General features: G+C 30.6%; 1 protein-coding gene across 5 annotated transcripts in view; it reads left to right on the top strand.

Moving 5' to 3' along the window:
• Window positions 1–4771: 4771 nt before the first annotated feature.
• The window catches only part of LOC117109399 (rap1 GTPase-activating protein 1-like), a 52510-nt gene continuing 38165 nt past the window's right edge, over window positions 4772–19116 (top strand). For 2 of the 5 annotated variants that reach the window (XM_033251737.1, XM_033251738.1), the window contains exon 1: window positions 11858–12513. In XM_033251737.1, coding sequence (XP_033107628.1) covers window positions 12416–12513 — 98 coding nt within the window. In that variant the 5' untranslated portion in view covers window positions 11858–12415. Of the gene's footprint in view, window positions 5027–10167; window positions 10385–11857; window positions 12514–15759; window positions 15888–19116 lie in introns of those variants that run through there. The other 3 variants (XM_033251740.1, XM_033251743.1, XM_033251742.1) reach the window with 3 other exon arrangements.

The following is a 19116-nucleotide window of genomic DNA, read 5'->3' as shown; positions in this document are numbered from 1 at the left end:
ATTAAACATGAAGGATAAAAATTCAATATTAGAATAGCATACTTTGTATAATATTTTAATATATTTTAGCATGAAGCGATGGGCTTCATTACTTGAGTTATTAACTTTTTTAAAAATTGAATGAGAAAATATTTTTACGATCTGTGTCTTTATAGAAGTATCGTAAATGCTTGAATAAACGCAGCACCAAACATGATTTTTATCGCTAAACGCCGCTCTGGAATAAGCACCGTGGCGCTTAATTGAGATTATATATTACCCTGAACATTTGTAATGAAACACCTTGAAAAACAGGGTTTTAAATACAATGTATACAGTATTAAAATTTATATATAACACAATGAAGACACAAGCATCTCTTTATAAACGTTTATTTACAACGACGTAGGACCTATCCGGCCTACCGAACTACGGGATTACGTGAGATAGGTTACGTGGGAACAGGCATGGAAAGCACCACACCAATATTTTTTTCATTAGCGCCGCTCTCGAATGAGCGCCGCACTGAAGCCTCCAAAATTGTTGTAAGCGCTGCAGCGCTTATTCAAGCATTCACGGTAGATAGATTAATTGACCCATTGAATTTACAATTAATATTTTTATTAAATGAGCAATTAGTTTAATATAATTTTTGGTGTGTTTTTGTATGACTAAAGCCGTTTGCCCACTGCATCCAACAGTTGTTGGCTAATGCTATTCTATGGAGAGCAGAATGCAACAGTTCGCGTGCAACAGATTGTTTTTAATTTTAATCCTTTCAGACTGCCACCAACGATGAGCAGACGGTGTCACGTCGTCTAACGTTCACAGAGAGCGCAGTTGGATTCATTGGCCAACGGTCATACGGCCACCGTACGATTCAGTGTATGCCCGCTCGGCTTAACAGCTAGCAATATCCTTAAATTGGCATACAAACAAAACCGATACATCCAGCAGTATTATTTGCATAATACTTTCTTTCATTTAGTTTGAGTAGTCCTATAGATGTTGCACACTGCATTGTTTGCCAAGATGTTCAAATTTCAACAACAATTGAATGATAAATATTGATAATTATAGTAACTTTTTATAATGATGAAATCTTTTTTTTTTTTTTGCCTTGCAACAAAAAACAATATTTGAAAGTACGTATGAAAACGAAAGTACATAGATAAAAATAGTTAAGAACAAATATAGTTAATATGAGATCTAGAAGTTTCTGTATTGTTCCAGATTTATCATTTTAGATTTAGTTTTCCTTGTTTTTTCTTATTTAGTCCTTTTATGTGTTAATAATATCCATGTTACCTAAATTTGAAGATTGTTTAGATTGTTCCAGAAAGTAGTGTTTTCTTGCCTTGATCCAAATTAAGTTAGTTTTTTTCTTTGTATTTTCAGGTTTTTCCTTTTAATATTCTGTTCATTTGATTTTGTTATTCATATTATTTTTTCTGTTCATTTGATTTTTATTTCTGATTTGCATTTCTGTTATATTTTTTTTTGGTTCATGTGATCCACTTTATGAAACCAGTGTTGCATCACTAAAAGTGAAATAACCAGAAAACTACAGTACTTTTTTCAGGCCTAAATGACGATTCCTATTAATAGTTATTATGAGTATTTTGTGTGTGATATTTTATTCATAAGAATAACAATAATGTTAATTTATATATATATATATATTTATATATATATATGTATGTTCATGAGCTATTTGAAAATAATAATAATAAAACAATAGATGAATTTATATAGCACAAATAATCAAGATCTCTGTGCCCTCAGCAATAGGTAAGAAGATGACAAAATGGCTAAATAATTTTAAGCAAGAAAACAACAAAAAGCACCAAGCTAGCGCCCAAACCAAAGTATAGGGAATTACACTGTCAATATTGTAATAAATCTTGACAAACTCTAAAAATTGATCAAACCAATAAATATTTCATTGAAAAGGAATAAATAGAGTTATTAACATCCTATAAATCACACGGGTAATAAGATTTTGATAATTTCCTGAGTTTTTACTTTAAAAAAAGAATATTGATTTCTAACCAGTAAGCATCATGTAAAGAATAGTAATGATCATATTTAACAACATTTATTGACAAGGAAAGTTTTGTATCATTCTAATTTTCAATCGGTATGCTAATGACTTAAATATATATAGTATATGCAATTCAAAATAAAAGTTAATTAACTCAACCCAGATGGGATATGATCAGGAGAACAATGGTATAAAAAAACTTCAATGCTGTTAAAATTTGCGGAATTGTTATCTCTTTGTCGGAGTTTTGCGAAGTTTGTTTTATTATCGTACAAATAATTATACAGCTGGTCTTCAGAGAATTATTGTCTTTATTAGTATTTTTAATGTTGATGGTTGGTTGTCTTGATGCTGTGGTTTTTACTGTTTTGTTAGAATAGAATGTTTGCTTTAATGGATGTGATGATTCATAATTTTTCAACTAGTTGTGCTGCAGAACAAAAGCCCCATGCATGATAAACTAACCTGGTAGAACAGTTTGCTTTTTCCTAGTAATGTTGCTCCTTATTCGCCATATGAGGCATGTCGAAGTTATCACACAGGCCAGTATTGAGTAAATGAGCTGTAATATATGGGAGCACAAAAAAATTGTCCAAAAATCCAAATTTGCTTTTCACTATTATAGCTCAACAGTTTAATGTTTTATTAATTAATCGTATCCCAAAGTATTAGTTCTGGAAGTGGTCAACAAATCATTTATTTAACAATATTTTTGATAGTTAATTCTATTAAACAATATATGCACAAACAACTTAAAAGGCAATTATTTAAAATCATGTTTATCTTCACTCTAAGAGTACTACACTTTCACTTTCCAATAACTTAGGCTTGAAATGTCCAATTTTAATGAATGACCCCTCATTTTAAAGATCACATACTCAGGTATCTGAAAATACCAATAAGTTGAATCTTAATTTTTGTTACAACTTAGCCATTTTGCCACAACATGCCTCATATCTTTTCCGCTGGCCCCTTTCCTGTCTTGTGCCGGGTATGCAGTAGTCGCATACTGGATACAAAACAAGAGGAACTTCAGTATGTGAGTAAGCAGAGTAACATCTCCCAATGCATCCCTCCCTCCAAGTGATATTCATTATTCCAGAAAATTTTTTAATTCAGGGAGTTATGGTAAGACCATGGTTTATGGTAAGACCATGGTTTATGGTAAGACCATGGTTTATGGTAAGGCCATGGTAGGCCTTGCCATAATTTCCAAAGATTATTGGAGAAGACATTTTGATTGATTTATATTTCTCTGTTTTATGCAGAAAATAATAATGGTACAGTAGTCTTAGATTGTCTGTACTTACAGAATCATTGCAAGTAAAATGGAATTTAACTATTTCGTTTATATCGATCATAATTAATGTTTACAGCATACGCTAGCCTAGCTTGGAAGCAGTAGAATACTTTTGAAGGTATTGGGCCTAAAAATGAACAAAACTTCAATTGTCTGTCTTGACAAATTCAACATCTTATATTTTTCTACAATTTTTAAATAAAGTTCTGTTTCGATGGTTAAAAAAGGACTTTTTGTAAAGATGCAATTGTGGCAAATAGCATTCGTAAATTAGAGTTTGTATTTGGGAGGTTCATAATTTGGACATGGACCTATTAATAATAGGTTTAATAGGGTCCATGATCTGGACATTAATTTAATGAGTTTCAGCAGTTGTCTGCTTTTTGCTTGATTTACTATACTAAAGAAAATAGGTTTATTAAAATAGTATTAAAGTCTTTTATTTAATAATGATAAATGCACTATACAAAACAAAACAAATTTCTTCATATTACAGAGTCTCACTCCAATTTAAGACCACTTTTGTGACTGGGGTTTGTGGTTTTTAGCAGCTTTGATGTTTAATAAAATATTATTAAAAACAAATAAGGTAAACATTTATTTGGAATTGCAGGAATATGGGCTTAAATTGGGGGGGTCTTCCATTGGAGGGGTGTTTAATTAGGGGATACCTGTACTAATAATAGTTTATATTGAACTTTTAAAATGTTTATAATATCTGGACTTTAGGCTGGTGTACCACCATAAAGTAAACATTATTGTTATTAATAATGGTTGGAATTAAACTTTATAATGTTTACAAAAGTCTGTTTTTAGTAGGTAAATTTACATTACAAATAGACTGTAATATTGAAAGTACGCATTCTATTATTTCTTCAGCTGTTGCACTTTATGATTAGTATGAAACAAAGCAGTTCTTTGTACGAATATGTATGAAAAAAAATCTTAAGATATGTTACGTTCTTTGGACTTTGTATAAAGGTTACTTAAGGATAATTACGCCTCCTATATTGAGTTATTATTTAGCATTTCAAAATGGCCGTAGTTGTTTATTGATAAATCTTTTCAATATTTCAAACTTTTCAAATTAGATTATTGATGTTACATCTCTGTTGTAATTTCAACACACTTTGATATTTATTGAACTAATATTCACACATTTTATTTTGTTGGAACAAAAGATCATCATGAAAAGGCCATTGATTCTGATTCTGAGGAGAGCCATCATTCAATTAATCCACCCTGTGGCTTGTCTGCCCTATGGGCATAATCCATTGTCTCATTAATCCTGAGCTCTCAGTGTTCCCTGAGTGAAATGTGTTGAAAGTGCATTATCCGCACGTCTGATTGGTCAAAACTGTGTTATAGTCTGTAGTGTGTATCACCCATTGGATCCCTGTATACTTGTGAAATAACAACACAGCCTGCAGTTATGATCATTCACTCATTCATTGTACAGTGCTTTGACAGCCAACTGGAGGAGTACAATAAGTCATCTTACTCCATCAAGCTGGATTTCTAATATATTTTATACTTTCTTGGATATTTTATTATATAAATGTGCTTATTTTTTCAACTTGTCTGCTGATGCCAATAATTACTTGGTATTATTATACTTAACTGATGCCTTGGATAAAAGTCTTCCATTGATTGTGTTGGTGTAATTGAATTGGATTTTTTTTTTCACAAGTGCTGATGGGACGGTATGTGAGCTTTTGCTATTCAATTTGATTAATATAGACTAACATGTGGTATGATGTAATAGCTACACATTTAAAAAGACAAATATCCATTGGTGCAAATTGTTTTCAAAATTATCCTATTAAAAAACCATTGTTCATCTTCATCAAATTCATTAATGTCATCATTATCATAATCATGATTATCATCATCTCCATCATCATCATCATCATTATCATCACCATTATCATCCATCAATATCATCATCGTCATCATCATCATCATCATCATCAACATCATCATCCATCAATATCATCATCGTCATCATCATCATCATCATCATTATCATCACCATCATCATCCATCAATATCATCATCGTCATCATCATCATCATCTTTATCATCAACATCATCATCAGAAGCAGCAGCATCGGCACACTGTAGGGTGCAGGCTTCCCTCTGCTGTAACCATTACTCCTGGTTTTTTTGCAACTCTTCATCCTTATCACTTTCAATTTCAGCTGTCCATCTGGTTTTCCTGTCTTCTTTATCTTTGCAAACATTTTATTAGTATCCATACTATTGCTTACTTCGTCCATCTATTTTTGTGGGCTCTCGCAAGCTTCCCCTACCCATCTGAAAGTTGGTAGATGAGTTTAAGCTTTGGTTTGCTATCTATCCATCTTTTTTAAATATTTTTTTTCCATCTTGGTGATCCCCAGTATGTACTTTTCCGTACAGTGCTTAATTTTGTGTTCATTCTTGTCTATTGTTATATCATTGCCAAGTTTCTGCATTGTAGGTTATAGATGGAAGGTACACAATCAAAAAGACTTGGGTATATTGGCATATTACTCTTCATTATATTATATGGTACAATTTCTATACAAAATATACCCTAAGGTCATTCAAATTTTATTAGTGGGAATTTTCCATGCTAAAAAATTTATATTTGGCAATGAGACAATATGCAAGTGGGGTACGTGTTATCGCATAAGATAAAATGTGCAAATATCATATTTCATCATACCACCCCATTTCACTGTCACGCAACATTTTTTTTTAGAATGTTATGTATAGGTGTTCCCTGAACTGTTAGCCAAGTGTTACACTTTCAAGTATGGCAGTATACTTAATTTGTGATTCAAGAAACGATTGGAGAATACCCATAATTACGTCTATTAAAATTGTTGTATCTTTTAATACAACTGTAGATAGATTTCTCTGTCATCATCATTTTCCCCGCTTAACGTCTTTCGACATGGCGCACTTGTCAAAAATCTCCACAGTTCAAATGGCTATTGGCTAGACTGTGGACAGACCCAATTTTAAGAGTTTTTCCACTTTCTTTCTATTTCTAATCCACATATTTATTGGTTTTCTTCCTGATCCCTTGACTATCCTATGAAATTTACTTGATGGTGTATCAGAATCTAAGGAAGTAAATATCCACACAATTTCCACCATCTTCTCTTAATAGTTATGTTCTGTTCTATTCCTTTATATGTTTTGTGTAAAATTTGTGGTAGACTGTTTTTACATCATTTTTAATGTTTAAAATAGTTATTTTTATCTGTTCTTGTCTCTAAATTTGTTCCCAATATTAAAATTCTTTCATATGATCTCTCTCTCATTTAGCTTGTAAATAAATTATTCCATACTTTACTTATCGTGTAGTGACAAACTCTGGTTGCAACTTCCCTCTCTCTCTCTCTTCCAGGACACAACTATTCCTGATTCTTATAATAGTTGATAAACTATAAAACTATATCTGTAAACTCTGATTCGTATTGGCTTAATAAACACTACAGTGGTCTTAGTGTGTCAATACGTTAACATTTCCTTCAACTTTTGCTTAGCGCATACATCTGTACGTGTCATTAGCAATTAAAATTTACAATAATAACTTTGTTTCTTGAATACGGTTTTCAAATTAAGCCGTAATAATTGTTATTGCACATAGTATGCAATTTTTACCAGACATGTGGGTAGGCTTTTTCTGTGAAGTGTAATTTTTTTTTTACAACTTGGCTTTTTAAAATATTAAGGATGAATATATGCAAATATACTTAATAAATCCTAATAAACATTATTATTAATTATTATTATTTTTGTTCATGTATTTTGATTTTATTTTGTTTTATATTTGATTTATATGTTTTATATATTATATTGTTGTTTTTATATTGATAGTGTGATTCCACAACTACAGATGTAATGGTTATTTTGTCTGTATCTTGGGATAGTTTCTTGTAAAGGTTTAAAGTGCGTTGAGAATTCCAATATGTCCTAGATGATCAATCACTCTTTAAAGTGTAAAGTTGAAATCTGTGAAACTCTGAGGTAGATGACTAATATGGTAATGCCCCTCATAAAGATCCATTACCCGAAGTGGAGGTAAATGATTCGGCATCGTGCCGCATCATCTCCCAACACCCACATTAATCTCATCTCCATGCTTGCCTCAGTTATGGCCTCTAAATTTTTCTGTGCTTATCTTTGTTATCAAGTCTCTCTTGGGTTATCTTTATTGAAGGTGGTGAACAACCAGAATTTTGATTTGCACATTTGACAGGCTTTCTCGTGAGGTTTTTAATGCTAATTACAATGTTAAGTGAATTTATGTCTCCCCAACGCATTCATGTTTCAGAAACCCTGATTTGAAATGTGTCTCTGTGGGGAAGTGTCTCATAAAGTGATCCATATTTAGATGTGTTGTTTTTTAACAAATGCTGCAGTTCATTGGCTAGATGTATAATTTACAATTAGGAAAAAAAATGAAATTTCGAGAATATAAAATCATATTAATCCTATTTCTTGGCATCTTGTTAACTTTTTTAGAGGTTTTTCCTTTGTCCAATAGTTGACATCTATGAATTCTATAATAAACTAGACTCCCGGTAAAATAATCATCCGTATTATTTTATGTTTAAACCAGTATATTTTAAGTACCTCGATTATTTTTTTTCCTAATGAATTAAAAATTAAGTTGTTACCTGGATAATATCTTAGTATCCATAATAAAGAACTACATGTTTGCTTAATATACTCCAATATAATATTAAAATACAGACCAAATTTTATATTTACCATATTTATTAAAAATTTATTTTATATGTATGTAAAACACTAATATCTATTCCAATTAGGAAAAGAAATATATATTTGTGAAAACTTAAATGGAAATGAAATTATAAACCAACTGACGATAACTGAGTAAACTTGATTAACCTCAAAGTAAGAGAATGTTTGATGACATTTGAGAGATAATTAAATTTTTATATATGATTTGGAAAATATACTGAAAGAAGATACAAAATTAAATTTTTAACCAGACGACGGAATACAGTAATAGTATTTATAATTCTTTCTAAAACAGGAATGTTAAATCTTGTAAATGCTGCCCTCTGGTGGTCAATAATGTTTTGAAAATTCTAGAGGTAGCTAGATTTGTTTGATTTAAACACTGACCAGCAGATCTTCTTTTGAGACCGAATCAGTTGATAATAATTTATATGACATCATCATTGTTTAACATTATAATTAATATTAGGCCCAATTTCATCAATTGAAAAAGCTGAAGAATTAAAAAACATACTGCATTTCTTTAATTGTCTCTGCCTTGATCTATTTTCTGGAAATATTTCAGAGTTCTGATATGGCCAAATGAATTTAAATTCTAGTTTCACATCCGGAATTTGAAATGATTTTTGGTGAGGTGTATTTACTATTTGCTATTTACCATCTTATATACTAGCGGTAAACAGACTAGATTAATAATAAAAAAATTTTTTTTGTTGTTTTTTTTTATAAATTAAAATGAATCTTTGTAATGCATTCTGTCATTTATGTTACTGCTTTGACAAAAATCTATCAAATCATCATTACTTCATTTTCCATGGAAAAAATAATGGCAAATAGTAAGTATTTTCTTGAGGCTCTAACATTTTATGAGGGTAGGAAAGTGAAAATAGCAATTTATTTTATTTAGCCTAATAGAAAATATAATTATTGTTATTATTTTATTTAACATTATTTAAAAAGGGTGGTAAGCTGTATTTATTTCGTTTTATTATTGTATTGTGATTGGTAAATTGATGAGCACTATTAAACCTTGCCAAATTTATACCTAAAATCTATTTTCCTACCCACATGTCCTTCTAATTGGTTCAGTGACCTGAACAAGTATACCATTCTGTGATATCTATCTTTGCTAGAACAACTTTATTAATTATTAATTCAATATCAATCAATCAATTTCTCTTTCTACATGTATTTTTATAGTGCATTCCCTACAGATCAAAGCCCTTTCAATTATACAGTACAATACAATACAGTGGTGGCAATGCATTTATAATAAGTAGGGGGAAAGTTATTTGACAGGGGGTTGGGACAATTTCTGGTGGCGACAGAAGGTAAGGTGAAGAGAAAACCTGTTGCCGCTTTTAATATCAATAATAAAAATTAAAAGATAATATGTATTAATTTTCCAAATTTACAAAATTATTGTTCTACAAAATAACTTTTTTAACACCAAACTGTAATGTTTAATTATAACGTTCTTATAACATACTAAGATTGTTAGCTGGGATTTTCATACCCTCCAAATTTACAAAATTATGCAAAAAGAAAGACCTTAAAGCGGATTAAAGATATATTTTTATCATGTACTATCTCTTTCATACCTAATTATTTTTATATCTGTTCTTGTCTCCTCTTAATTTTTTTACAGACTGTATTCATATCAATTTTTTTCTCTTTTTCCCCTTCTCTCCACATTGAAATATCTGATTGTTCGTTATTCATTAGGCTCAATCTCACGTTACAGCTCCTTCCATGTAATACTGATACTTGTAGTTTTATAAATAAACTAAGCCAAGGTAACAAAAACAATATCTGTCCTTGCTGGATAGAACTACACATAAGCCTTGCAGGTATTTGTAGGTTACTGTATATTAATGAAAGTTGCAAGACAAGTAAGATGATGATGATGATTTATTTGACTCAATTGGTGTATCCAAGGCAATCAAATAATTGACCTTCTCTGATGAGATGGATCCTGGCAACACATTGCCATATTAATACCTATATGATGTTCATGGTATGTCGCAGATAATTCACCACTATTATTGATTCAGCAACCGGGGAATCTATACTCTAACACAGTGTCAGTATACTTTTGACAATTTGAGTATTAACGTCAATGGGATAATGAATCGGGTATTCTTGGTGCTTTTTTGAACAATCTCTGCTAGCTAGCTTCTTTTTTTTCAATAACTAATGTTTTGCATATTTGTTATATGTGAAAATATGTTATTTGATGAAATGTGTGATAGTTATTTCAGCAACTGTGATTTACAATAAACCTGTAGACGAAATTGGTATGTAGTTAATCATTTTATTTTGATTTTAAGTAGATAGTGTTTGTGTGTTAACGATTGGTAGGCACTTTCTTCAAAGAATATATACATTAGTGCAAGAGTTTTCATATGTTCTTAACTTGAGCAACATGTCCCAATCCCTTCTTATTTGTACAGACTTAGAAGTTCTCCATTTTCATAATTTTATGTCAATTATAGAAACACAGGTTGTTGTGAAAATGTCCAACACGAATATATTGCTCAAACAATGTTAACAGTATACATACATACATATAAAATTTTAATTGTACTTATTTTTGTCTCCATTTTATTTTGCTGACTAGATTGTTTTTTTTGTTTTTTTGTTTTGTTTTTTTTTTGTCTCTTGGTAATTTATTTTATTCACTAATAAGCTATGAAGACTTTTTACCTTGTACTTTTTATTTCAATTATTTTCATTTCATTAAGAAGCAAAGCTTGATGGTATACTGCTGTTGTAGGGTGATATCTGAATAAATTTATTGATTAACTGATTAATTGATTGATTGATTGATTGATCTATTCCTCTATCTGACACATTGATATCTCGGTGCCAGCTTCTTAGCATCCATGTAGTAGTTGAAGAAGGCTGACGTGTCATTAACTTAGCGTCAACTTGTAATATTTAGTTTTATTGTTAAATCTCATTGAAAATTTGTACTGGTTGCAGTAGAGAAAAAAAAGTTTATTGTCTTTGTCCAACAGCATCTCCACCTGTCTTTAAAAGTAAAGATTTTACCTTGTGTACCGTTTTTCTTGAAACCATGATATTTTCATATATATTGTGGATGTACAACAATTTTATCTTTTTTTTTTTTTTTTTATCAACTACCAGTATAGACCTAGTTCAGTTATTTTATCAAATGTTTCTGAGTAGAAGTTCAATATTCATAACAATTTTCCTTTTATATAGTGTCCTACACTAGCTATAATACTTTTGTAAAAAACTTTTTATAAACATAAAATTATTGGTGCATTTACTGTTCTTTTGTTATTATCACACTTCTTGCCATCACACCTAGTAACCATTTTGATAAACTACTTATTACTGTTTTGCATAAGATTATTGAAATTTGGCATTCTAAAATGCTAATATAATTTTATTAATTTTACTTTCCTTGAAGTTGATCAGTCTATGGTTTGAAGGTCTTTAATTTAGTTACCAACAGTGATACAATATATGGCAAAAATAATCTACAGAGATTTGACCATGGATATGGGGTTAATTTCAGAATAATAATTTAATATTACTTTGTAAGATTGAGTACTTACCATAGATAGTAAATTATAAATCTGATATAATTAAAGTTTTTTTGTTTATATTTAAATATCTTCGACCTTGCTGAAGTACATAGTATCAGCAGGTTTAAGTTTTATGGGGAATGCGTCACTGCGCAGATGAACTGGTAGTTAAGTCTATCATATTCTATTTTGACAATTTAATGATTTAAAACTGATATCATAGTATGGAACTGTTTGCTATTAGTAGAAGGCGTCACAGGATTTCAGACGAAATTGGTTTCCTAGTGCCTCACAATGTTAGATTTTTTTAATAGCGTGACGGATCGCTGATTGGTAACAAGCATTTCCGAGAAGAATATTTTACTTTCCCGACTTACCTATCTGCTTCCTCAAAGTAATGCTTCAAATGTGATTACGACTAACAGGATCTAAAATAGGAACCAGAAATAAGGTGCATGCAGTTCGTCACACAGATATATGTACGCTATATTTTATGGGAAACGGAAAGAATGGCGAAAGGGGTATTTATCTTCCTATGCAAAGAACCTATTAGTAGCTGTTACATTTAATGTTAAGACTCGAACTTAAGTACTATTGTGAAGTTTATCTATTGATCAAGGAAGCTTTTGCCAAAATCATTCAACCGGGTTTCAACGAGTTCAGAGGTCATTTCAGAGAAAGGACTCTATGAGTCAGAGAATTTTTGTGTTTTTATATTTGATCTCAACCATTTTTTGTTAAAAAGCTTATTCTGACACTACGTTTTTCAAGATGCTCTCTGCGAAGACAAAATATCGTATTTTAAAGCAATCACCAATGATGCTCCGTAAGAGGTCAAACTCTTTGCCAGAAGTGCACTCAGGTTTAAGGTAGATTTTTTTTTTATCATAAATTATATTAGATCCGAGTATCTGGTTTACTAATATTGTCAGCAATGCCGTATCCAGCTGTTGGTACAGTCCCGGACAATTTTTCTATTGGGTCCACAAACAAGGAGTCCACGTTTTAATAATATGTTAAGATTTCTCATCTTTTGTGTAAAAAGGGTCAACTTTTAAGAAAATGGGCCAGATTTCTTGTATTTTGCGTATAATGGGTCAATTTTTAAGAAAATGTGTCCACATTATTCATATTTTTGCGTAAAATGGGACAGGAAAATGGGTCCACATTATTTGAATTTACGCATAAAATGGATCCATCCTGATGTTGTCCCACACAGTTTGAAAATGCGGGCTACGGCATTGATTGTCAGTAAAAGAAAAGTGAGGCAGTATTGTAAACAAAATGCCATGCTTGCAAAATGCCTCAAACTCTTGTAGATTCTGGTAGGATATCCAATATTAATGGGGATATTGACTTTGTATGTGCTTAGTGTCAGTAACCTCATTGCCTTGCATTCTCTACTATGTCGCATTACATTTTACAAACATTACTGGTGGTAGTGATACAAACATAATGATCTTTCCATATGGCTTTATTGGTGAAAGTTGTAGAAGAAGGATATCGGCCTAATTAAATTATGAAATTAACTCTTCCCATTAGAGGTCTATTTAAGGTTTCAAATTTTATATACTGTGTCATCATTATCCTTACTATCATCACCATTATCTTATCATCATCATCATTATTTTCCATCAATAACCATTAAATAGTATTCATATCATCAGTACATTACAACCATCCTCAGTACCACCATCATGATTACCATTTTTAATTCAAATTGCAGTCAGGAGACTGAATTGCATGATATTTACATATAAAAAATTGATATTATATACCTTACTCAGTGCTAATTGTAGGAGTAAAGGAAGGAGCAACAAAAAGAAGAGAGAAAAGAATGGCATTAAAAAAAATTATAGCATTAATTAGAGAACATTAAAACTTAATTGTTATTTGCTTAATCATGGTCAGTGGTTATAATATACTTCATTTCACTTTACAAATTAATTTACTATGTTTAAAACATTAAAAAAATATGTGTCATAATGACATTCAGGCTAACCTTAAACAATGAAAACATTTTTAATTAAAATTGAGAAATGAAAATATAATCACTTTATAATGATAATAAAAATAGGCTCCCTGCAGGTTTGAATGTCTACTGCTTAATGTAATTTCAGTATTTTGTGCAATTTTCAATTAAAGGCTTGTCATATCATGACATGACACAGCATTTATCATATTTAGCCGAAGTGATTCATGTAAACTATATTTTAGATAAATCAGTGGGTGTTTTCTCTGAAATTTTCACTGCCTTTCATAAAAATTTATGATTACACACCAGTAAGATGATGACTGGCGCTCTAGCGCAAAATAAAACTGATGTAAATCATGAACTATATATAGTCTCTAACTCCTGGTTGTTGTATGGTCTGCAAAACCATAAAAACAAGACCTCTTGTCACAAGTTAGCTGGGCCTGGAATTGCAGGGGTCGTATGGTGGAAAAAGTCCCTTCCGGGAAGTATGGTTTAAATGAGCTTCCTTAACACTTATAATGTTAGTTTGCAACACATGGTGACACCCGTCGGCACTGATAATAAAGCAGTAAAAACTTGCAAAAATTAGGAATTTGTGGGAGATACTTATTTTTCCAGAGATTCTTGCTTGCTTGCGGAAGTGCGGGAGACCGTCTGGATTTCAGGGAGGCTCCTGCTGCTTGGGAAAGACATTGGACCGCTGGAATTGTGATTCCGTATTTTTCATTATTGGCTTTTTTTAAATATTAACAATTAGGATTAGAAAACTGGGGATATTAATACCTCATTTTCCTCCAGCTTTTTGATATTCAAAATTGTGTGTCTTAACTGTTTACGATTATTCCATCAAAAACTCCTTCAGGGAATTGAATTGTCTGTTGGTACAAAATATTATAAAATTTTGTCTCTCTGGAGCCTGGCAATAAATTGATGAATAGCAGTATTTGTGGGAAATGTGCTTTGGAGGGATTGTGTTTATCTCTGCATAGTGTTATTTTAGTAGTGTTTCAATAACATGGCATTTTGTAATGCACAAAAGATAAAGTACAAAATACTATATATAATACAAAGTAACAAAATAGTAAGTTCTAGTTATGTCATAATATAATTTGAAAATACTCATTTTATACTTTCTATTCCAAAAGGTCAAGGCTTGTGTTTTGATTTATTCAGCATTGTTTAAAATTTCATACGTAATAATAGAATCATAAAATTGAAGAACATCAAGGTTCATCATAATATATATATATATATATATAACTTATTTTCTTTCAAGTTTAGGCATTTACAGTAGGGGGTCTACATTACCTCACCCTATTCTTCCTCCACAATGACCATACCAAGACACTAACAAGTTGCCCAAGGCCAGCCAAACCATAGTTCCATACGTAACCAGTGTAATGTATAGTTTTAAACACTACATAAGTGCAGGGGGACACGAAGGCATTGACAAAATTACGGTTTGAGCAGTCTATTCCATTTATTTTGCAGAAAACAGTTTTATTCCCCACTTGTTTTATGCTTGAACCTGTGCAATATTAAATGCATGACTTTTAACTACATTTTACTAATTTTTTTGTGTTGCATATAGCATTATCATCATATGTAAAATATCTAACATATCCTTAAATAAGGCACTGACTAGACATTCTTCCATTATTTGAGTGGTAACAATAAAGGGAAAAAATAAATGTCACAGCAGATTCATAAACAAATTAAACAACATTATAGAATAGTTTATATAGTTCATAGTACATTCTATATTTTTATCAAAAAAATACTAATCTGTAAGTATGTAGTAGGCCTACATTGTGCATATTATATCATAAAATTACCATTTAAAGAAGAGAACTTGGTATATAGGGTACCATAGATAACTACTGTATTAAGATTTTTAAATTAGAGGGTATACAAATGTCTTACCCACTTCTTTAATTTTTCTACTCTGCCATAGTGATGGCATAGAATTATGGCTGATTGGCCCAATAAACTTCAACAATATACTACTATTACACCTGGTAAGGATAATTATACCATCTCTATTCTACCAAAGCCATACCCACGCCCATATATGGACTATCCGATTGTCTCTCTCCTTCCTGAAGAGAGATTGAAAAACTTAGCAGGAAATACGTTTCCTGTTTCTAAGTACCTTTCGATTCCGTTACACATAATTCTCCGGCATTGTTCGACAAGTGCATTAGCCCACAACCTTTTATTGTCTCTTCATTCTGAAAAATGTACCTGCTAAAAAACGTCATTATGGTAGGTAGATTTTTTGTTATTTATTGGTATTTCTGTCAATATTCTTCCTGCTGTGTTAGTAAATATAAAATATTCTGGTTTGTTTTAAAACTTCTGAACTGAGAACATGGTTTTTTCCTTTCACTTAGGCCCATTGTTCAGTTTGTGTTTGCTCGTAGATAGGGAATTTTGTCACTGAATAGGATATCTGTTGATGATTATGTAAAAGCCGCTTTATATAAAACATAGCTGAATACTTGTATTTATTTAGAAAGAAATTTATTTGTGACTTGTTTTTTATGATATTAAAACCTTTTCTCCAGGTTCTACATCCATATAATGGTATGTATTGGTGTTGTTTGTGTGCGCGTCGGAATAGGTTTACCTAGATAGATGGCGCATTATAAATGCATTATTATTATTATTATTATTGGTACAATATTTTTTTTTATAATGTTGCGTGCCCTTGAGTTACTGTATTTGTTTTCATATATGATAATTATATTTTATTTTATGTTCTATTATAGTATTTTATCAACAAGCAAAACACATTTAATGTTAATATATTTGATAATAAGGTATATTTAATTAATAATTCTTTATTTTTAAATGTTATTTGGAAGCGTAAGTACTGAAGGTATAGGTCTGCTCACTAAAAATTGTACACAAGTCTGTAATTATTTTATTATTCCCTGTGAGAAGCACTTTACAAAAGATGATGATGGTTTATGATGTTATTCCAGATAGCTGTCTATGTTTATAATGAAAATCATATTCTTTGTCCTTTATTTGCTTTATTTTCATTGTTAAAGTTTATATTTATGAGTTTGAATTTGAAAAAAGTCCAAGATGGACAATGCACACACATATCTATATTCAATATTATTCATAGCAAAAGTTCAAAGTTGACTTGTGATTTGTTGTATAATCTACAAAGATAAAAAAAATTCATGTTAAAGTTTATATTTATGAGTTTGAATTTGAAAAAAGTCCAAGATGGACAATGCACACTCATATCTATATTCAATATTATTCATAGCAAAAGTTCAAAGTTGACTTGTGAATTTTTGTATAATCTACAAAGATAAAAAAAAATCAAATAACATTGATGAAAAATACATTTCATAAAAAGCATTGAGAATATAAAAAATAACATGTGTATGCCTGTGATGTACTGTAATCTAATGTTAATAAAACACCAGAATTATGTCCAATGGGCAAACCAATGGGTCTAGAACCAATCAAATTATGTATAATACAAGAATATTTACAGATTAACCGATATATAAGTTGAATTGAATTGAATAAAATTAGCCAGATTAATGCGAAAGATATATAAAACTAACCTACTATAAAATTAAAATAATACAACAACATTTAAACTAGTATTGAGGGCTCAAATGAAATGATGTAGATATGTGGGCATTTAATTTGGATACACATTCCAGATTTGATATTAAAGTTGGTTAATGGTGTTAGTGTCGAGATTTCCCTCTTTAGAATGGATACCTAATTAGAACAGTTAATTGATTCTGTCCTTACAACAAGTGTTCCATTTTACAGTTACACCAGCATTGATTTTTGAGGTCATCTAATCTTAAGATTGACCTTGTTTAGGATTTAGAATGGAAGTCATTATAACTGTAACTGGAAATGATATTAAAGGAGATTCAAGATCCAAGATTTCAAGAATTAGATGTTAGAGTAATATTTGTTATATATTTATTATCTATATTAATAGTAATTATTAATATTCATCATCTTCAAGTGATCTGCCAATTGGTAGGTTCATGGTTTATTATAAATATTATTTATATTAATATATGAATACGGTTTGATTATCCTTCACTATTTTTATTTTTATATTTTGATTTAATTTAAATAATTAGATACTTGAGTAATATGCATTATTATATTTATTATTTATTACTCTATTTTTTGTATGTATATTTATTAACTTTTATAGTTTCAAATAATCTAAAAAGAAAATGTGTAAAAAAAAAACGTGAACTTTGCCGTATATAGTGAAAATCTGGTTTACAAATAAGTGGTATATTTCAACCTAAATTTCTATAAATTGGATAAAAACTCGATAATTTTAATTTTAACAGATATTAAATTAAAGGATGATTGAGAATTATAAGTAAGTCGTTTTAGGGTTAACGAGGGTTAAATATTTGAAAATCCAATCTAAAGTCAGAGTAATTTTTAGTTTTATGCTGTCTCAGCTTTTAGTCGAACCAGTCAATATATAGACAAAATTATAATACTTTTAAAGCTCATGTAAATGTTTCATTAAATTCAAAACTCTTTTGTCAAAAATATTAATATGTTTGGTACTTCCTGAAATATAAATGTATTAGCTTCAGGGTGAAAACATGTGCTCATAGTGATTGACTGCAAGTAGTGCGCATTGAGAAAAGGTGTTCTCCATTTTGCTATGTTTAATTTTTTGGTTAACTAAACCTGCTGAGCACTTGATGGCGGGGAACACATTAGACTTCAAAGGCATCGCGTAAATGTTCTTCACGCACTGCGGCAACTTTGTTCTTGGCTCATTTGCATAGCGCTGCGTGCACGGCGCTTTTTCGAGTGATCTCAATAATACCTCCATGGTAGTAGTAGCATAGGCCTACTCTTATAATATTTAAGCTATGCTCAGTGAGGAAAATTATTTGATACGTAAGCCTATATGTTGTACAACTGCTATTCTAAGACACTGCAGAGGTGTTTAAAGAAGTCAGGAACAGTTAATAAGATATATTTTTGAATTTTTTTTTTAAGTGGTGGTGGGGGAGGGTGGGGAAAGTAGTGTAATTTTTATATTTTTTTACATGGTCTGTCTAAGTTAAGATATGGTATTACCAGTATCCATTTTAGAAAAATTTTGATAAAAAAAATTGGACTTTTTTATATTAAATTATTATTATTTACTAGCTAGTCTTAATTCTATTTAATAGATAATAGAAAACAGAAGCACACAGTAGGATCAGGAAGACTTTTCCAATTTTAAAGATATTTCCGGGATTGATTCTTTTTTGTAATGCAATATACAACAGATACACGTTGCTGGTAGATGGTTTTGCAGTCAAAGGCTATTGAAGTTTCTTCGTAAATGTTGGAAATATACTAGGATTGCATTTTTGGAACACAGCCACAGAATAGCCATATCAAAGTTAAAGAGCAAATACCTGTGTTGATCATGTTTCCTCCCCAAGAAGAAATGCTGGTAGTGTTAAAGTTAACTTTT

This window comes from Anneissia japonica, unplaced genomic scaffold (assembly GCF_011630105.1).
Source record: "Anneissia japonica isolate Jap-2015-1 unplaced genomic scaffold, ASM1163010v1 scaffold287719_len1884721_cov185, whole genome shotgun sequence".
In the NCBI taxonomy this organism is placed as follows: Eukaryota; Metazoa; Echinodermata; class Crinoidea; order Comatulida; family Comatulidae; genus Anneissia; species Anneissia japonica.
The sequence above is the reverse complement of the archived record's forward strand: the minus strand, read 5'-3'. Positions and strand labels throughout refer to the sequence as shown.